Source organism: Nerophis ophidion, linkage group LG17 (genome assembly GCF_033978795.1).
Source record: "Nerophis ophidion isolate RoL-2023_Sa linkage group LG17, RoL_Noph_v1.0, whole genome shotgun sequence".
Taxonomy (NCBI): domain Eukaryota; kingdom Metazoa; phylum Chordata; class Actinopteri; order Syngnathiformes; family Syngnathidae; genus Nerophis; species Nerophis ophidion.
In genome coordinates this window covers 4,469,326-4,491,667 of record NC_084627.1, presented here as the reverse complement: position 1 = coordinate 4,491,667, position 22,342 = coordinate 4,469,326, and the positions used below count along the sequence as shown (strand labels likewise).

The 22,342-nt window shown below is 39.8% G+C and overlaps 1 protein-coding gene across 3 annotated transcripts in view; it reads right to left on the bottom strand.

The window, feature by feature from the left end:
* The window catches only part of kdm2bb (lysine (K)-specific demethylase 2Bb), a 56,907-nt gene extending 35,058 nt beyond the window's left edge, over positions 1–21,849 (bottom strand). For 2 of the 3 annotated variants that reach the window (XM_061875787.1, XM_061875788.1), the window contains exons 1-9: positions 21,659–21,849; positions 18,332–18,476; positions 18,179–18,257; positions 18,050–18,096; positions 15,537–15,715; positions 15,348–15,454; positions 2,550–2,643; positions 654–807; positions 457–572 (exon numbers count right to left, since the gene is read on the bottom strand). In XM_061875787.1, the coding sequence (XP_061731771.1) occupies positions 457–572; positions 654–807; positions 2,550–2,643; positions 15,348–15,454; positions 15,537–15,715; positions 18,050–18,096; positions 18,179–18,257; positions 18,332–18,476; positions 21,659–21,769 (1,032 nt within the window). In that variant the 5' untranslated portion in view covers positions 21,770–21,849. Of the gene's footprint in view, positions 1–456; positions 573–653; positions 808–2,549; positions 2,644–5,727; positions 5,826–15,347; positions 15,455–15,536; positions 15,716–18,049; positions 18,097–18,178; positions 18,258–18,331; positions 18,477–21,658 lie in introns of those variants that run through there. The other variant, XM_061875790.1, reaches the window with a different exon arrangement.
* Between the last annotated feature and the right edge of the window lie 493 nt (positions 21,850–22,342).

Below are 22,342 nucleotides of genomic sequence, written 5' to 3'. Positions count from 1 at the left end.
GACACATTTCTGAAGGTTTTCAAGTGGAATTCTTTCCCATTCTTGCTTGATGTACAGCTTAAGTTGTTCAACAGTCCGGGGTCTCAGTTGTGGTATTTTAGGCTTCATAATGCGCCACATTCTCTTTTTAAGTAAGTTTAACACGTTTTTGTGTTGTTGGTTCAAAGTAGATATAACATGTTTTTTGTGTTTTTAACATATTATTTTACATTAGAGTTGTTTTTTGTAATCATGTTTATAACATCTTATTGTGCTTTACTGTATATTACGGTTGGTATTTTTAATTGTATTTTTAACATCTCGTTGTGTTTTATTGTACGGTTGTTATTACTAAAAACATAGTTTGTCATTTGGTCACTTCCAACTACCACAGGCCTAATTTATCTTTCAATTCCATTCTTCACCTCCGATTGGTTGACCCAGGTGACATCATCTCAAAAATCAGCAGCGTTTTACCTTCGTCCTGTTCTCTATCTCGTGGATGGTAAGCTGCATAGGAATGTTGAAGCTATGCAGGATGTTGCCTCCGAAGACCAGCGAGTCCTCCGGAGTGTAGACGGCATGGATCCAGCCTGAGAAGGATGTGAATTGACAGAGGTGACAAACATTTCGGGAGCTGCTGATCTACAATACACGACGAGGGTGCAACACACCGGAGGGGATGAAGAAAGTTTGTCCCTGCTTGAGATCCACTCGCTGGCAGCCGTCCGCTCGGTCTCCCAAGAAGACGTCGCTCTGCTTGCCCGACAGCACCCAGTCCTCGTACAGCGCCAAGTTGGGAAGCGTGGGAGGCACTAGCCAGAACACCTGAGGAGGACAAAGTTGATACTTTTATAGACTTGGGCCATTTTTGGTCCAACGCATGAGTCTCATTGACTCTGCAATTAATTTGCTAAGACACAAACCTAAGAAGATGTCAATGTTTTGTTCAGATAGCCTAGCATAACCTAGATTGGGTTGGTTTTAGCCGCTTTAATGAACAAAATGTATCAAAATACCCCCCAATTCTTTCATTTTAACTGCAAAACATCACACCTCCACTATGGTGTCAATGAACTCATAAATTGTCAGGTTCCAACACTGATGACATCTATTAAACCATACTTGCCAACCATCCCAGATTTTCCGGGAGACTCCCGATATTCAGCGCCTCTCCCGAAAACATCCCGGGACAAATTTTCTCGCGAAAATCTCCCGAAATTCAGGCAGAACTGGAGGCCACGCCCCCTCCAGCTCCATGCGGACCTGAGTGAGGACAGTCTGTTTTCAGGTCCGCTTTCCCACAATATAAACAGAGTGTCTGCCCAATGACGTTATAAATGTAGAATGATCGAGGGCGAGTTCTTGGTTTCTTATGTGGGTTTATTGTTAGGCAGTTTCATTAACGTCCTCCCAGCGCGGTAACAACACACAACAACAGCAGTCACGTTTTTGTCTACCGTGAAGCGGTTCGTCTGCCGTAAACAGCAATGTTGCGACACACTTAAACAGGACAATACTGCCATCTACTGTACATGCATATGTGACAATAACATATACGGCTTTAAGAAAGTGCAGTGCACAACTGCGCACACAACAAAGAGACGAAGCGGAAGAACGAGGAAGATACAGCCGTGGTGATGCCGACGACGAGTAAGATGAAGAAATACGCTTGTAAGTTCCAAGCCGCAGCTGCGATTGGACCTGGATAGCCTCCGGGAAGAAGTAGGGGTAGTTAGAAAAATAGTGACAGAGAATAGAACAAGGATGGACACTAAAATTCTTAACTCAACAATGAGTAGATGAGTGTTATGTGTGTGTATATGTGTAAATAAGTGAACACTGAAATTCAAGTATTTATAGCTAGAATTCACTTATATATTTCTTATATATATATATATATATATATATATATATATATATATATATATATGAAATACATGACTTGGTGAATTCTAGCTGTAAATATACTCCTCCCTTCTTAACCACGCCCCCAACCCGGCCCCCGCCCCCGACCACGCCCCCCACCTCCCGAAATCGGAGGTTTTAAGGTTGCCAAGTATGTATTAAACGGACAAAGAAGCAAGGAATCAAACAGAGACATAATTAGATTTGGCTCAATAGAGGAGAAATGTCTGGGCTGTACCCTTGTACAGTGTCCCACCACGCTCTGATGAAAGATTGTATGCCTCCTCTTTTATTTGGACTTTCCCTGATTACCGTACATGGCAACAGCTGTTTCTAAAGGAAGGGGGGTCGTAAACAGCCGCTGCCTTTGGTCACTAAACAGTTCAAAGAAAAGGTGCCTGGAGGGAGGTCAGGCCCTGCTTCCTCTCCGCTTTGTAAATCTCGGGTCAAGACAAAATCTTCCCGAGGATTACTATACATCAAAGAAACCGACACCTTCATGTCGCTTCCCATCCTACACGGTGGAGTTTTACCAGCCTTTTGCTTGGTAGGATCGAAGACAGCTTTTGTCTGCTCGCCGGGAACTCATAGCAACACGGAGTTGTGTGATAACTCACATACAATTATTTGGACATGGGTTGTCATGACAACGAGATACGTACTTTCTGTCCCTTGAAGACGTGATACCAAACGGACGTGCCTCCAAAGTCAATGTGGAAGTCTGTGTAGCAGCCCTTCACGCTCATCAGGCAATACCTCGGAGCAAAAACAAAAAAGAACATCATCACTCGGAAAGATATTCACAGAAAGCACACAGAGACGAAAAATGAAGAGTGATTAACTCTCCGAGGGTAATAAATTATTCAATAATCTAGCGAGACGGGAGTTGGGCAAAGGGAGCTCTTATTTTATTAGAGAGAATCTCAGGAGGACACCAAAAAGAACATAACCGAGGGGACTGTTTGAACAGTGGAGCGTCCCTCTTGAGAGGACACCGTGCACAATTATTGAGCAAATATTGTCAGCGTACTCTCCTTTTCAGGCATGTTTTCCACCCCCATGCAGTATAGACTTGAATGCTTTATCATTTCAGCTGAGGTGTATTTGTGTAATGGAGGAGGGAGTGGCCTAAAGAATGGCCCCCTAATACACAACATGTAAAGCAGGGGTCACCAACGCGGTGCCCGCGGGCACCAGGTAGCCCGTAAGGACCAGATGAGTCGCCTGTTCTAAAAATAGCTCAAATAGCAGCACTTACCAGTGGGCTGCCTCTATTTTTTAAATTTTATTTATTTACTAGCAAGCTGGTCTCGCTTTGCTCGACGTTTTTAATTCTAGGAGAGACAAAACTCAAATAAATGATAAATAAATAAATGGGTTGTACTTGTATAGCGCTTTTCTACCTTCAAGGTACTCAAAGCGCTTTGACACTACTTCCACATTTACCCATTCACACACACATTCACACACTGATGGAGGGAGCTGCCATGCAAGGCGCCAACCAGCACCCATCAGGAGCAAGGGTGAAGTGTCTTGCTCAGGACACAACAGACGTGACGAGGTTGGTACTAGGTGGGAATTGAACCAGGGACCCTCGGGTTGCGCACGGCCACTCTCCCACTGCACCACACCGTCCCTAGAATAGAATATGAAAATCCAAGAAAATATTTTAAAGACTTGGTTTTCACTTGTTTAAATAAATTCATTTATTTTTTTACTTTATAACTTTCAGAAAGACAATTTTAGAGAAAAAATACAACCTTAAAAATGATTTGGGGATTTTTAAACACATATACCTTTTTACCTTTTAAATTCCTTCCTCTTCTTTCCCAACAATTTAAATCAATGTTCAAATTAATTTTTTTAATTTTATTATTGTAAAGAATAATAAGTACATTTTAATTTAATTCTGTTTTTTCGACAATGAATATTTGAGAAATATTTCTTCAAATTTATCATGATTAAAATTCAAAAAAGTTATTCTGGCAAATCTAGAAAATCTGTAGAATCGAATTTAAATCTTATTTCAAAGTCTTTTGAATTTCTTTTAAAATTTTTGTTCTGGAAAATCTACAAGAAATAATGATTTGTCATTGTTAGAAATATGGCTTGGTCCAATTTGGTATATATTCTGACAAAGTGCAGATTGGATTTTAACCTATTTAAAACATGTCATCAAAATTCTAAAATTAATCTTAATCAGGAAAAATTACTAAAGATGTTCCATAAATTCTTTTTTAATTTTTTTCAAAAATATTCGAATTAGCTAGTTTTTCTATTCATTTTTTTGGGTTGAATTTTGAATTTTAAAGAGTCGAAATGGAAGATAAACTATGTTTTAAAATTTATTTCATTTTTTTCGTGTTTTCTCCTCTTTTAAACCGTTCAATTAAGTGTTTTTTTCATCTTTTATTCTCTACAAAAAAACCTTCCATAAAAGGAACAAAAATATAAGACGGAATGACGGACAGAAATACCCATTTTTTTATATATGTAGATTTGTTTGTTAAAGGTAAATTGAGCAAATTGGCTATTTCTGGCAATTTATTTAAGTGTGTATCAAACTGGTAGCCCTTCGCATTAATCAGTACCCAAGAAGTAGGTCTTGGTTTCAAAAAGGTTGGTGACCCCTGATGTACAGTATGTGTGTGCCTTCAGCCTGTTTATGACATCTTGTTAGCTCTACTTCTGACAGAAGAGGTCAGCTTTGAAATTGCAGCCTTTAGTGACCTGCTGTGTATACATCAAGCGCGACAGCTTTGTTTGCGAAAAAAAAAAAAAGGCTTCACTACACATCTTAAAATATCACCGTAACAGCGCTCTGCCAACTATCCTACAGCTAGCTACAGCAATTGAAACTTTTTTGGCTGTTTTTGTTTTGTTTTTCTTTAGCTAACAGGCTAAAATACCAAAATGTTGCAGTTAAAACGTGGCCGTGATGTTGGCATTTTTGCTCACATAGCTAGAGGCGGTAGTGGCTAGTTTAACTTCCTGGGCAATCAACAACCCCATATAATTTTGTTATATTTTATTACGGTAAGGAAACAATAAATAAAGCAGCAGTGGCCTATGCAAACTGCAAAAATTGAAGTGAATTATAATTATTAGGGGTGTATCGGTACACAAAAATTTTGGTTCGGTACGTACCTCGGTTTAGAGGTCACGGTTCGGTTCATTTTCGGTACAGTAAGAAAACAACCAAATATAAATTGTTTAGTTATTTATTTACCAAATTTGCAAACAATGGCTTTATCCTTTTAACATTGGGAACACAATAATAATTCTGCCCACGTTAATCCACATTAAACTGCCTCAAGTTGTTGCCAGGATTAAATAAAATGACAAAACTTTTCTTCTACATATAAAAAGTGCATTAAACAATTTCAAGCCAACTAATCATGCTTAATTTATTACAGCATTTGGGAAGCCTGTAGTTGATTTTTATTATGTAAATGTTATATTTCTATCAACATGTGATAGCAGGGACCCCGCCATTCAAAACTAGGCTGCTACATTACTAATGATTAATGTAACTATAGCTGAAAAAATAGTACAATAGCAATAGGAGAGACTATTCATCCCTGAACACCATGGAGTTCATGTAGGCTTTATGATGCACTTACATTAATATATATACTATGACTCTTTATTTAACATCAGCTCAATCAACACTGTCCGCAACACACCCACACCCACCGCAAAATGAGCTAACGTTACGCTAAAAACTAATCAGCCTTCAACTCAAGCCAGGACTGCGAGCAAGCTGATGAGTAATGTTAGTAGTAGTTGACTGGGAAGTGTTTATTATCATTTGGGGAGAGTACGCAGCCTTATGCTCACCTGCTAAACACCTATCTGCTCGACGCTGAAGCGCTGACTACATGCGCTCTGAATACGCCCTGCTGATTGGTTGTTACCGCTATGGTTGTAACCAATCAGATGGTTGTGTGGGTGGGACAATGCTGGGTGCTGTGTAGGAGACAGAGGCAGAAAGCACAGCAGCTTGTTAAGTCTTTAGCTTCATATGTTTGTGTGGAAACCCGTTCGGTACACCTCCGAACCGAACCGAAACCCCCGTACCAAAACGGTTCGATACAAATACACGTACCGTTACACCCCTAATATTTATATAGCGATTTTCTGTAGTGACTCAAAGCGCTTTTATATAGTGAAACCCAATATCTAAATTACACTCAAACCAATGTGGGTGGCACTGGGAGCAGGTGGGTAAAGTGTCTGGTCCAAGGACACAACGGCAGTGACTAGGATGGCGGAAGCGGGGATCGAACCTGGAACCCTCAAGTTGCTGGTACGGCCACTCTACCAACCGAGCTATACCGCCCCACAAATTCATCGCACAAATACAAATGAAAAAAAATGAAATAAATAAAAAACACAATTTAACACATGGTCTAAAACACAGGTGTCAACCTCAAGGCCACCGCCACTTCATTGTATTTAGCCCTCGAAAGCCTGGAAATAATATGTATCATTAAAGTACTGTAACTTTCCGTGCTAAATGTATTCTTTATTTCTATTTTCGGAGAAAAAAAATATATGTACTCCTTGTAATTGCAATATATGTTAACTTACAAACCCCGTTTCCATATGAGTTGGGAATTTCTGTGAGATGTAAATTTAAACGGAATAGAATGGGGGGGTTGCCCACATCTGAGGTCCTCTCCAAGGTTTCTCATAGTCAGCATTGTCACTGGCGTCCCACTGGATGTGAATTCTCTCTGCCCACTGGGTGTGAGTTTTCCTTGCCCTTTTGTGGGTTCTTCCGAGGATGTTGTAGTCGTAATGATTTGTGCAGTCCTTTGAGACATTTGTGATTTGGGGCTATATAAATAAACATTGATTGATTGAATGATTTAAACTTAATTTTTTTTTGAAAATAATAATTAACTTAGAATTTCATGGCTGCAACACGTGCCAAAGTAGTTGGGAAAGGGCATGTTCACCACTGTGTTACATCACCTTTTCTTTTAACAACACTCAATAAACGTTTGGGAACTGAGGAAGCTAATTGTTGAAGCTTTGAAAGTGGAATTCTTTCCTATTCTTGTTCAACAGTCCGGGGTCTCCGCTGCCGTATTTTACGCTTCATAATGTGCCACACATTTTTGATGGGAGACAGGTCTGGACTGCAGGCGGGCCAGGAAAGTACCCGCACTCTTTTACTACGAAGCCACGCTGTTGTAACACATGGATTGGCATTGTTTTGCTGAAATAAGCAGGGACGTCCATGATAACGTTGCTTGGATGACAACATATGTTGTTCCAAAGCCTGTATGTACCTTTCAGCATTAATGGTGCCTTCACAGATGTGTAAGTTACCCATGCCTTGGGCACTAATGCACCCCCATACCATCACAGATGCTGGCTTTTCAACTTTGTGCCTATAACAATCCGAATGGTTATTTTCCTCTTTGTTCCAGAGGACACCACGTCCACAGTTTCCAAATATAATTTGAAATGTGGACTCATTGAACCACAGAACACTTTACCACTTTGCATCAGTCCATCTTTGATGAGCTCGGGCCTAGTGTTGTTGGTGTTGTTGATAAATGGCTTTCGCTTTGCATAGTACAGTTTTAACTTGCACTTACAGATGTACCGAAAAACTGGAGTTACTGACAGTGGTTTTATGAAGTGTTCCTGAGCCCGTGTGGTGATATCCATTACACACTGATGTCGGTTTTTGATGCAGTAACGCCTGAGGGATCAAAGGTCTGCAACATCATCGCTTACGTGCAGGGATTTCTCCAGATTCTCTGAACCTTTTGATGATTTTACGGACCGTAGACGGTAAAATCCCTAAATTCCTTGCAATAGCTCGTTGAGAAAAGTTGTTCTAAAACGGTTTGACCATTTGCTTACAAATTCGTGACCCTCGCCCCATCCTTGTTGGTGAATTACTTAGCATTTCATGGCAGCTGTTTTTATACCCAATCATGGCACCCACCTGTTCCCAATTAGCCTGCACACCTGTGGGATGTTCCAAATAAGTGTTTGATGAGCATTCCTCAACTTTTTCAGTATTTATTTCCACCTTTCCCAACCTCTTTGTCACGTGTTGCTGGCATCAAATTCTAAAGTTAATGATTATTTGCAAAAAAAAAAAATGTTTATCAGTTTTAACTTCAAATATGTTGTCTTTGTAGCATATTCAACTGAATATGGGTTGAAAATGATTTGCAAATCATTGTATTCTGTTTATATTTACATCTAACACAATTTCCCAACTCATAAGGAAACGGGGTTTTTAAATACTGTCTAATTATGCAAAAATATATTATCAAACACTCAAACCCTGTTTTAAACTGAAATAAATACTAATAATAATGATTTCAAAGCAGGTTATCCGTCAAATTGTGCAATGTAAAAATAGCAATAAATTTCATGGTCAAATTTTGAAATTTACTGTGTATTTACAGCATTTTTCTCTAAACGAAAAAAACAGTAGTTTTTTTGCTGAAGTAAACTGTGGTGGCGTTTTTTTTGCATTCACAGTAATACACGGAAAAATCGACAGTTGTTAATTTGCGGTAAAAAACAAAAAACAATCTGGCAGCTCGGGTGCCCAAATTTTACTGTAAAATTGCATTTTTTTAATTTACAGTAAAAAAAAAATAACGTCAATTTTACAGTGAAATTCTGGCATCCGAGCTAGCTTTTTTTTTTTTCACCATAAAAACAGCAGTACCGTTTTTTCCATTTACAGTAATATACACTACATTTTGTGGTGAAATTGCAACTTACCATATTTCCCTAACATTTTAGTTTTTTAAAAATCTACTAATAAATTGCATGAAAAAAATAATAGTATTCCCTCTGGGGCCAAACATAACTGCGATGTGGCCCTCAGTGAAAACCACTTTGACACCTCTGGTCTAAAAAGAAGGTCCATGTAACCTGACATTTTTAGCCTTCGTTGATGCAAAAGTCATCAATAACATCCATCAATCCATTTTCTACCGCATGTCCCTTTCGCGGAAGGCGGTTTACACCCTGGACAAGTCGCCACCTCATCACAGGGCCAACACAGACAGACAACATTCACACTCACATCAATAACATCCACCCATCCATCCATTTTCTACTGCTTGTCCCTTTTGGGATTGCGGGGGGTGCTGGAGCCTATCTCAGCTGCACACAGGCAGAAGGCGCTGTACACCCTGGACAAATCGCCACCTCATCACAGGGCCAACACAGACAGACAGACAACATTCACACTCACATCAATAACATCCACCCATCCATCCATTTTCTACTGCTTGTCTCTTTTGGGGTTGCGGGGGGTGCTGGAGCCTATCTCAACTGGACACAGGCGGAAGGCGCTGTACACCCTGGACAAATCGCCGCCTCTTCGCAGGGCCAACACAGATAGACAGACAACATTCACACTCACATCAATAACATCCGTCCATCCATTTCCTACCGCTTGTCCCTTTCTGGGTCGTGCTGGAGCCTATCTCAGCTGCATTCGGGCGGAGGGCGGGGTACACTCTGGACAAGACGCCACCGTATCGCAGGGCCAACACAGATAGACAGACAACATTCACACTCACAACAATAACATCTATCCATTCATCCATTTTCTACCTCTTGTCCCTTTCGGGGTTGTGGGGGTGCTGGAGCCTATCTCAGCTGCATTCAAGCGGAAGGCGGTCTACACTCTGGACAAGTCGCCACGTTATCGCAGGGCCACCACAGATAGACAGACAACATTCACACTCACATCAATAATATCCACCCATCCATCCATTTTCTACTGCTTTTCCCTTTTAGGGTTGCGGGGGGTGCTGGAGCCTATCTTAGCTGCACACGGGTGGAAGGCAGGGTGCACCCTGGACAAGTCGCCACCTCATCGCAGGGCCAACACAGATAGACAGACAACATTCACACTCACATCAATAACATCCATCCATCCATCCATTTACTACCGCTTGTCCCTTTCTGGGTCGTGCTGGAGCCTATCTCAGCTGCACACGGGTGGAAGGCGGGGTGCACCCTGGACAAGTCGCCACCGTATCGCAGGGCCAACACAGATAGACAGACAACATTCACACTCACATCAATAACATCCATCCGTCCATTTCCTACCGCTTGTCCCTTTCTGGGTCGTGCTGGAGCCTATTTCAGCTGCATTCGGGCGGAGGGCGGGGTACACTCTGGACAAGTCGCCACCTCATTGCAGGGCCAACACAGATAGACAGACAACATTCACACTCACATCAATAACATCCATCCATTCATCCATTTTGTACCTCTTGTCCCTTTTGGGGTTGTGGGGGGTGCTGGAGCCTATCTCAGCTGCATTCGGGCGGAAAGCTGTGTACACTCTGGACAAGTCGCTATGTCATCACAGGGCCACCACAGATAGACAACATTCACACTCACATCAATAACATCCATCCATTTCCTACCGCTTGTCCCTTTCTGGGTCGTGCTGGAGCCTATTTCAGCTGCATTCGGGCGGGGTACACTCTGGACAAGACGCTACATAATCGCAGGGCCAACACAGATAGACAGACAACATTCACACTCACAACAATAACATCTATCCATTCATCCATTTTCTACCTCTTGTCCCTTTTGGGGTTGTGGGGGGTGCTGGAGCCTATCTCAGCTGCATTCAAGCGGAAGGCGGTGTACACTCTGGACAAGTCGCCACGTCATTGCAGGGCCACCACAGATAGACAGACAACATTCACACTCACATCAATAATATCCACCCATCCATCCATTTTCTACTGCTTTTCCCTTTTAGGGGTTGCGGGGGGTGCTGGAGCCTATCTCAGCTGCACAGGGGTGGAAGGCGGAGTGCAGCTGACACTCACATCAATAACATCATCAAACAAAATCTGTTGTACAATTGTACGATGGAAATTTCTGTGAACTTCCTCTGAAGCAGATCAACCAGGGCCGGCGTATCCCTCGCCACCTACGCCTTGCGTTTCGCTCACAGTCCTACGCTGTAGACAACCACGGCATTCAATAATTGATCCCCAGCAGCCTGACAGTGAGTGATACACACAAGCTCTCAGCAGCAAGTTGTTGTGATAGTAGGGACTTCAATGATTTGAGGAAATGAGTAGTAGTTGAGAAGAGAAGTGATGAGGTTGTTTTTTTGTTGTTTTTTTAAGGGTTCCCGGATGGATTGCACCCTGGGCGGTCGCCCACATTGCCCAATGCAAAATCTGCCTCTGCATAGTGTTGCTAACGTTTGTGTCCCCCGGGCACAATCCTTAATATTACGTTGTTGTATGTATTACTTTAGACAAGTACTGAGGTACAGTGTGAATAATGTATAAAGCATAAAAGAGCGCTTCTTAGAGACACACACTCTGGCATGAAGAAACACAGCTCATTAGCATTAAAGCTATAGACACACAAAATGATGTGTTCCAGTAAAGCATACCTGGGCAAAATACGGCAAAAGCGTCTCTACAAAAAGTAGCAGCTCTACTAATGTGTAGCATCATTTGAAAAGTCACCCGCTAGACAATGAAGAGTGCTTGAAACTCCGCATGTCAACATCTCCGGCCGGTGCCACACCAACAAAATGCCAAAGCACCCATTTGCAGATCAACACCATATGGGAAAAAAAGTCAACAACAGAAGGAGATAATGTCCGCAGGAACCTACCACATAGCGAAGGACATACACTATCTGATTTCCTATTATGCAGCTCATTTTTATATGACAGGTATTGAAATATCTTGTGTGACATCATGCACAAAAGTGCACTTTATTTGTTTTAAACTATTGTAGTGGCGTTCTGTACAAAAAGTGCACATTAATTTAGTGTTTTTTTGATGTCATCTTAGTGACATCATGCATAAAAGTGCACTAAAAGCTTGTTTTAAAATGTCTCTGAAAATCTTGCACTTTCTGTTTTGGAATTTACATGAATGTGTGAAAATCTGTCACTTCATTTCTGTTAGTTTTTCGTGTTTTGTACTTTATTTCCTGTTCAGTGCTCTTATTTTGTTGTACTTCCTGTTTACTCCGCTGAGCACTGTTTTTTTACTGTTAGTTGTGTGAACTCAAGTATGCAAGAATCCAGGAGAGCAGAAAGCAGGTAAGATGATTTTAATTTCATCAAAATAAAAGATATAAACAGAAAGCAGTCTTGCATGGAGATGTTCCCAACATGGTTTTAACTTCGAGCACTGAGGAGTGCTCGAGTGAAACATAAATAGACCTATGTTGATTGACAGCAGCTGAGGACCGCTGCCAATCAACGGCGAGTGAGACAACAAACAGTGCTCAGCGGAGTAAACAGGAAGTACAACAAAATAAGAGCACTGAACAGGAAATAAAGCACAAAACACGAAAAACTAACAGAAATGAAGTGACAGATTGTCACAGAATATTTGTGCTACTGCTTGATAACTGTTTAATAAATAACAGTTTCGGTAAATTGACTTAGTTGTGATTTCCCTCTCTGCATGAAAGTTTAAAAGTAGCATATATTAATGTAGTATGAAGAAGAATGTTTTAATGTAGACACATAGAATCATCATACTGCTGTGATTATATGCATCAAGTGTTCATTCAAGGCTAAGGCAAAATATGGAGATATATATCGTGTATCGTGACATGGCCTAAAAATATGGAGATATTAATAAAAGGCCATATCGCCCAGGCCTACTTTTGGTATTAATGTTCCTGAAAAAAAAGGGACCCAAACACACATACTGTACAGCAGATTGTTACAGTTAAATGTGTATATATAATTTATACATATAAACACATTGTCCCTCCCCCCCCCTCCAGACACATTTTTCTCTCAATGTGGCCCCTGAGTCAAAATATTTTCCCAGCTCTGCCGTAAGTGCTTGCGACAGGGGTGTCCAAAGTGCAACCATTTGCGGCCCGCAGCTAATAGTTTACCGGCCCGCCACACATTCTGGAAATGCTTTTGCAAAAATAAAAAAAGAACATTAAAAATATTGTAATGAGGTGAAATCTAATGAGAAAAAGTTGCAATGTTAACACAAAGCTGCCATGCAGGGTGTTTTTGTTTTTCTTTTGTCTTTATTTTACCATGTAAAAACCATCTTTACCATGAATTGATTAACGTGGACCCCGACTTAAACAAGTTGAAAAACTTATTGGGGTGTTACCATTTAGTGGTCAATCCCTCTTCAAGTCCTTTTCCGGACTGCTTATTCTTTGTAATCATCCTATCTTATCTATCTTTGTTGTTATTATTGTTGTTTTTATCCAATTTGATTTTATTGTTTTGATTTTGTACGGTGCGCTTGAGTGCCCAGAAAGGTGCCTTATAAATAAAATGTATTATTATTATTATTATTATTTTTAAATTGTACGGAATATGTACTGTACTGTGCAATCTACTAATTACAAGTTTCAATCAATCAATTATTTATTTTAATTTTTTTTGCCATTGCTAAAAAAAAAAAAAAAATTATGACAAAAAAATCCATGTTATAATGAATTATTTTCAAAGCTCCAATTAGTTAGATATTTCACTTTAAAATGTTTTATGTGGTGAATATTGCATATATTGTGTAGTTGCCATATAAAAACAAAGTTTTCTTTGACAAAATAGCATAAAACAAACAAAATAATAGTTTAAACGTAAAATTGACAGATAAATCTGAAGTTCATCTCGTAACGTAAGTGTTGAAAGTAAAAAAACAAAAAACTAATAAAAAATGTATCACTTTATGAATGGGGCACCTTTTGGATCCCAAATACATTTAGTAGTATTTCAATTATCTTTTCACTGTGATTACTCAAAAATATTAAAGAATTCAAATCAATGGTGTCCTGCATTATTGATCTTTTAGGGCTCTTGCATATTTCAGTTTTACTATTAAAAAAACAAAGATGTTTTTGACAGAAAAGCCATAAAACCTTTTTTTTTTTTTTTTTTTACTGATATAGAGATTTACTGTAGGCGTTAAATAAAAAATACAAATTTGACTTATTTTTAACATTTAATAACTGAGACCTTTTATGGTCCCCGGGACCCTTAAAGGCCTACTGAAATGTTGTTGTTTTTTTATTTAAACGGGGATAGCAGGTCCATTCTATGTGTCATACTTGATCATTTCGTGATATTGCCATATTTTTGCTGAAAGGATTTAGTAGAGAACATAGACGATAAAGTTCGCAACTTTTGGTCGCTAATAAAAAAGTAGCAGACGATGTGCGTGTGATGTCACGGGTTGTGGAGCTCCTCACATCCTCACATTGTTTACAATCATGGCCAGCAGCAGCTAGAGCTATTCGGACCGAAAAAGCGACAATTTCCTCTTTAATTTGAGCGATAATGAAAGATTTGTGGATGAGGAAATTTAGAGTGAAGGACTAGAAAAAAAAAAGGCAATTGCAATGGGAGCGATTCAGATGTTTTTAGACACATTTACAAGGATAATTCTGGAAAATTCCTTATCTGCCTATAGTGTTGCTAGTGCTTTAGTGCGTTAAATAGTACCTGAAAGTCGGAGGGGTGTAGCCACGGGTGTGCTGACGCCAGAGTCTCTGAGGGAAGTCACGCAGCTGCAGGAGGACGCTGGCTGCTCTGATCTCCGGTAAGAGCTGACTTGTTACCACAATTTTCTCACCGAAAACTGCCGGTTGACATGTAGTCGGGATCCATGTTCGCTTGACCGTTCTGATCCATAGTAAAGCTTCACTTCCGGGAATTTTAAACAAGGAAACACTGTGTGTTTGTGTGGCTAAAGGCTAAAAGCTTCCCACCTCCATCTTTCTACTTTGACTTCTCTATTATTAATTGAACAAATTGCAAAAGATTCAGCAACACAGATGTCCAGAATACTGTGTAATTATGCGATTAAAGCAGACTACTTATAGCTTGGATCGGGCTGGAAAATAATGTCCGCTACAACACGACACTTCGCGGGAAATTTAAAATTGCAATTTAGTAAACTAAAGAGGCCGTATTGGCATGTGTTGCAATGTTAATATTTCATCATTGATATATAAACTATCAGACTGCGTGGTCGGTAGTAGTGGGTTTCAGCAGGCCTTTAAAAGTAAAATAATTTTCAAGAATCCATATATTTTGTTATGGTTTGAAAATGAAACGTATCAAAATGGCCCCCAGATGCTTTAATTTTTCCGTGTGCGGCCCTCAGTGGACAAAGTCTGGACACCCCTGGCTTACGAAAAGCACTTGACTAAATTCCAGTGTCTATATTTTGGTAGACACACGTCCAATACTACTGTGGAACGTCCGAAATGTATTTAAAACTGAAATTAGAAGTTGTTCAAAAAAAAAACTCTACCACATTTTGTGTGCACCAAATGAACTACAACAGATGGAGGGTGATCAGCAAGTGGTACTATCATGAAAAAAAACATCCCCCATGGGTGGGAGTCGCTGCCTAGCAACAATCAGGAGCTGTTCCAGATGGCGGAGGGTACCACTAGTGTGCAGCTCTCCACAGACCTACCTTTGCACTTTGGGGTATTTCATATCTGAGATCACATTGGTGGCTTCTGTTTGGCTCTTTTTCAGATAGGAAGGCCACATGTTGTCCACCCAGTCCACCTGGTCCACCTGCATATGTTTAAAAAACATCACATTTGAGCTTTTTACCCCCCCGCCCCCTATCTCTAGAACCTGTGTGTTGTTATGTTACCACTGTGGGTCTCTTGATGAGGTTCTCCAGCTTGGTGTGGCTGAACTCCAAGCTGATCACATTGAACAGTTTGTCCCGCTCCTCCTCCGGCGTCTCGTAGTAACGCACAAACTGGGACATGGTCATTTCGGAGCCTTTCTGAGTGCTCACGTCCATGACGTCCACAGAGCGACGGCCGCCTGTGACACACGTCAGAAGTCAGGGGTTTTTTTTGTTCATTTTAGCGAGTTCAACACCATCTATCCCGCTTATACAAACTAACCCAGTTTCCATATGAGTTGGGAAATTGTGTTAAATGTAAATATAAACAGAATACAGTGATTTGCAAATCCTTTTCAACCCATATTCAGTTGAATATGCTACAAAGACAACATATTCAATGTTCAAACTGATAAACATTGTTATTTTGAAAATAATCATTAACTTTAGAATTTGATGCCAGCAACACGTGACAAAGAAGTTGGGAAAAGTGGCAATAAATACTGATAAAGTTGAGGAATGCTCATCAAACACTTATTACGAACATCCCACAGGTGTGGGTGCCATGATTGGGTATAAAAACAGCTTCCCAAAAAATGCTCGGTCTTTCACAAGAAAGGATGGGGCGAGGTACACCCCTTTGTTCACAACTGTGTGAGCAAATAGTCAAAGAGTTTAAGAACAACGTTTCTCAAAGTGCAATTGCAAAAAATTTAGGGATTTCAACATCTACAGTCCATAATATCATCAAAAAGGTTCAGAGAATCTGGAGAAATCACTCCACGTAAGCGGCATGGCCGGAAACCAACATAAAATGAACGTGACCTTCAATCCCTCTGACGGCACTGTATCAAAAACCGACATCAATCTCTAAAGGATATCACCACATGGGCTCAGGAACACTTCAGAAAACCACTGTCACTAAATACAGTTTGTTGCTACATCTGTAAGTGCAAGTTAAAGCTCTACTATGCAAAGCGAAAGCCATTTATCAACAACATCCAGAAACGCCGCCGGCTTTTCTGGACCCGAGATAATCTAAAATGGACTGATGCAAAGTGGAAAAGTGTTCTGTGGTCTGACGAGTCCACATTTCAAATTGTTTTTGGAAATATTCGACATTGTGTCATCTGCACCAAAGGGGAAGCGAACCATCCAGACTGTTATCCACGTAAAGTTCAAAAGCCAACATCTGTGATGGTATGGGGGTGCATTAGTGCCCAAGGCATGGGTAACTTACACATCTGTGAAACAGGTTTTGGAACAACATATGCTACCATCTAAGCGCTGTCTTTTTCATAGACGCCCCTGCTTATTTCAGCAAGACAATGCCAAGCCACATTCAGCACGTGTTAATACAGCGTGGCTTCGTAAAAAAATTGTGCGGGTACTTTCCTGGCCCACATGCAGTCCAGACCTGACTCCCATCGAAAATGTGTGGCGCATTATGAAGCGTAAAATACGACAGCGGAGAACCCGGACTGTTGAACGACTAAAGCTCTACATAAAACAAGAATGGGAAAGAATTCCACTTTCAAAGCTTCAACAATTAGTTTCCTCACTTCCCAAACTTTTATTGAGTGTTGTTAAAAGAAAAGGTGATGTAACACAGTGGTGAACATGCCCTTTCCCAACTACTTTGGCACGTGTTGCAGCCATGAAAATCTAAGTTAATCATTATTTGCAAAAAAAAATACAGTTTATGAGTTTGAACCTCAAATATGTTGTCTTTGTAGTGCATTCAACTTAATATGGGTTGAAAAGGATTTGCAAATCATTGTATTCCTTTTATATTTACATCTAACACAATTTCCCAACGGGTTTTGTCAGACACATGCTGAGATACAACAGAGGAGACTGTGATTTACCATTTCGTCCTCTAGATCAGTGGTCCCCAACCACCAGTCTGAGGACCGGTACCGGTCCGTGACGCATAACTAAAAACTTTAGGAAAAATTAAGAATTGATTCAATTATAAATGAAGATTTCTACACATAGAAGTAATCATCAACTTAAAGTGCCCTCTTTGGGGATTGTAACAGAGATCCATCTGGATTCATGAACTTAATTCTAAACATTTCTTCACAAAAAAATAAATCTTTAACATCAAAATTTATGGAACTTGTCCACAAAAAACTAGCTGTCAACACTGAATATTGCATTGTTGCATTTCTTTACAGTTTATGAATTTACAAAAAATTAAAAAAATATATATTTATAAGAGATTCTTGAATTGTTGCTTTTTTTAGAATATTTTTAAAAAAATCTCACGTACCCCTTGGCATACCTTCAAGTACCCCCAGGGGTAGGCATACCCCCCATTTGAGAACCACTGAACTATCAGACTGCGTGGTCGGTAGTAGTGGGTTTCAGTAGGCCTTTAATTTTGCTGTATTTATCTGGCACGAGTGGAAAGCCGGTCCCTGAAAATAATGCCTACATGGCGCAAAAAAGGTTGGGGACCACTGCTCTAGATAGAGCAAGTGCACTCTAAATGTGCTTTTATCTACAGTACTTGTGGTGTGTTCACTTACCAACTAAGCCTTTAATTTCGGAGACTGTGAATTCTGGATCAGGCATGCTTCAAGAATTAAAAAGAGCTTCAATCAGGTGTCAAAGTAAGTACAAAATAATACAACTGTCACAAATATTTGCCTACTTACCTGATCCCGAGTCCTTGTTTCTCTCTGAAAATAAGTGGCACTCTTAAGGCCTCCCTTTGCACATATTCATACGTAAAGTCTGCAACAAATACACATGAGCAAGAGATCAAATAGTTGATCAGGAATATGTTTATAGAACATGTATTATTTTACCTTTACTGTCCATCATGCAGACAAAGTCTGCACCGTAGCGGTCACTGCTCAGCTTCTCCTCCACGCTGAAACCCCTGATGTTGACTATTTCCTCAACGTCAGACAGGTCCTCATTCTCGTCGTACATCCGCCGAGATATGGAGCGCTTTATAAAACAAGAAGATGTACTAAAATGGGAACTTATGAAGCTCTGGGGTTTTCAAACGTCATGAAGGGAACATTTTATTCATACATTCAACACCCAAAAAAAAAATGCAGGTTTCGCTACACATCTTAAAGTATAACCTGTATTCTGTTTTATTTACATCTGACACAATTTCCCAAATCATATTTTTCCAATTTATTTCCTTGTAAAATGTTATTTTACCATGTAAAAATCAAAAATACAACATAGAACGGGCACCAGGTAGGCCTTAAGGACCAGATGAGTCGCCCGCTGGCCTGTTCTAAAAATAGCTCAAAGAGCAGCACTTACCAGTGAGCTGCCTCTATTTTTTTTTTTTTTTTTTTTATTTACTTACAAGCTGGTCTTGCTTTGCTCGACATTTTTAATTCTAAGAGAGACAAGACTCAAATAGAATTTGAAAATTCAAGAAAATATTTCAAAGACTTGGTCTTCACTTGTTTGAATAAATTCATTTACTTTGCTTCTTATAACTTTCAGAAAGACAATTTTAGAGAAAAAATACAACCTTAAAAATTATTTAAGGATTTTTAAACACATATACCTTTTTACCTTTTACATTCCTTCTTCTTTCCTGACAATTTTAATCAATGTTCAAGTATTTTTTTTATTATAAAGAAAAATAAATACATTTTAATTTAATTCTTCATTCTAGCTTCTGTTTTTTCGACGAAGAATATTTGTGAAATATTTCTTCAATCTTATTATGATTAAAATTCAAAAAAAATATTCTGGCAAATCTAGAAAATCTGTAAAATCAAATTTAAATCTTATTTCAAAGTCTTTTGAATTTCTTTTAAATTTTTTGTTCTGGAAAATCTAGAAGAGATAATGATTTGTCTTCGTTAGAAATATAGCTTGGTCCAATTTGTTATATATTCTAACAAAGTGCAGATTGGATTTTAACCTATTTAAAACATGTCATGAAAATTTTAAAATTAATCTTAATCAGGAAAAATTACTAATGATGTTCCATAAATTATTTTTATAATTTTTTCAAAAAGATTCGAATTAGCTAGTTTTCCTCTTCATATTTTCGTTTGAATTTTAAAGAGTCGAAATTGAAGATAAACTATGTTTCAAAATGTAATTTTCATTTTTTTCGTGTTTTCTCCTCTTTTAAATCTTATAATATTAGCTTTCACTGTTATGTTGATGACACCCAACTCTACATGCCCCTAAAGCTGACCAACACGCCGGATTGTAGTCAGCTGGAAGCGTGTCTTAATGAAATTAAACAATGGATGTCCGCTAATTTTTTGCAACTTAACGCCAAAAAAACGGAAATGCTGATTATTGGTCCTGCTAGACACCGACCTCTATTTAATAATACAACTTTAACATTTGACAACCAAATAATAAAACAAGGTGACTCGGTAAAAAATCTGGGTATTATCTTCGATCCAACTCTCTCCTTTGAGTCACACATTAAAAGCGTTACTAAAACGGCCTTCTTTCATCTCCGTAATATCGTTAAAATTCGCTCCATTCTGTCCACTAAAGACGCTGAGATCATTATCCATGCGTTTGTTACGTCTCGTCTCGATTACTGTAACGTATTATTTTCGGGTCTCCCCATGTCTAGCATTAAAAGATTACAGTTGGTACAAAATGCGGCTGCTAGACTTTTGACAAGAACAAGAAAGTTTGATCACATTACGCCTGTACTGGCTCACCTGCACTGGCTTCCTGTGCACTTAAGATGTGACTTTAAGGTTTTACTACTTACGTATAAAATACTACACGGTCTAGCTCCATCCTATCTTGCCGATTGTATTGTACCATATGTCCTGGCAAGAAATCTGCGTTCAAAAGACTCCGGCTTATTAGTGATTCCTAGAGCCCAAAAAAAGTCTGCGGGCTATAGAGCGTTTTCCATTCGGGCTCCAGTACTCTGGAATGCCCTCCCGGTAACAGTTCGAGATGCTACCTCAGTAGAAGCATTTAAGTCTCACCTTAAAACTCATCTGTATACTCTAGCCTTTAAATAGACCTCATTTTTAGACCAGTTGATCTGCCGCTTCTTTTCTTTTTTCTCCTATGTCCCCCCCTCCCTTGTGGAGGGGGTCCGGTCCGACAACCATGGATGAAGTACTGGCTGTCCAGAGTCGGGACCCAGGATGGACCGCTCGCCTGTATCGGTTGGGGACATCTCTACGCTGCTGATCCGCCTCCGCTTGGGATGGTTTTCTGTGGACGGGACTCTCGCTGCTGTCTTGGATCCGCTTTGAACTGAACTCTCGCGGCTGTGTTGTAGCCACTATGGATTGAACTTTCACAGTATCATGTTAGACCCGCTCGACATCCATTGCTTTCAGTCCCCTAGAGAGGGGGGGGGGGGGGGGGGGTTGCCCACATCTGAGGTCGTCTCCAAGGTTTCTCATAGTCAGCATTGTCACTGGCGTCCCACTGGATGTGAATTCTTCCTGCCCACTGGGTGTGAGTTTTCCTTGCCCTTTTGTGGGTTCTTCCGATGATGTCGTAGTCGTAATGGTTTGTACAGTCCTTTGAGACATTTGTGATTTAGGGCTATATAAATAAACGCTGATTGATTGATTGATTAAATCGTTCAATTAAGTGTTTTTTTCATCATTTATTCTCTACAAAAAAACCTTCCGTTAAAGGAAAAAATGTATGACGGAATGACAGACAGAAATACCCATTTTTTTTATATATATAGATTTATTTATTAAAGGTAAATTGAGAAAATTGGCTATTTCGGGCAATTTCTTTAAGTGCGTATCAAACTGGTAGCCCTTCGCATGATCAGTACCCAAGAAGTAGCTCTTGGTTTCAAAAAGGTTGGTGACCCCTGGTCAAGACTTTGGACATCCCTGGTGTAAATAAAGATTTAAGACACATGTGGTTGTGCATTGGTTTTATAACTGTCATGCTTTGATGCCATGACTGGTTGTTAAAATATGAGGTTTTGAATCATATGCATTTTGAATTTCAAAAAGTGGACATGTGTTGGGTTTCCCCCTCCGTGCATGCAACTTATCAGTGTCGTGAGCTGCCGATGTGACTCCCACTCTTACTACTACTACTCCTACTCCAACTATGGTGCAAGGCTCGTGTTAGCTCGGCTAATTAGCCCCCAAGCCAAGCCCCTCTGTTCGGGCTGAGGATGTCGCAGTACTTACCAGCCTGCGCCCGGACTCGGCACACCTTCCCCCGGCTTGAGCCATCGCGTGGGTCGCAAAGGGGAGCGACGTCGTTGGCGGCTTCAGCCTCGAAGAAGCATCGCCGCGCATAGCACGAAGCACGCTGCACGGCTCCAAAACAAGGGAACCATGTTGTTGTGAGTGACGTCACCACCAGGAACCAAAACATTGTAGAACAGCGTCGCCCCTTTTTCTACTTATTTTCAATATTGTACCTCGTCTGTTTGTAAATGTTGAAATGTGTAAATAAATGTTAAAAATAACAGTGAAATAAAATTTTAAAAAAAGAAAAGAAAAAAGAACAGCGTCGCCCCCCTTTACCTCCCCATTAATGCCATGCAGCTATGTATTTGTTTGCTATTAACTAAGACGTTTGTTTCCCCAAAAAATGTCTTATTAATGTTTGAATCAAGAAAATTGCACATTTGTGCGATAGATTCGGTTCATGAATGAAACATTTACGACGACAGTTTTAGCTAGCTAGCTATTGTTAATTCAAGGCTAACAAGTAGTAAAAAAATAAATTAAAAAAATAACTAGCTAAGTTGTAAACTGCTATTGTAGACAGTTATCATTTTTTTCTTGAAAACAAAATTATAATCGTTGCAAAGTTATATATTCTGTACACAAATGATAAGCAGTATTCATAATCGACGTTGTTTG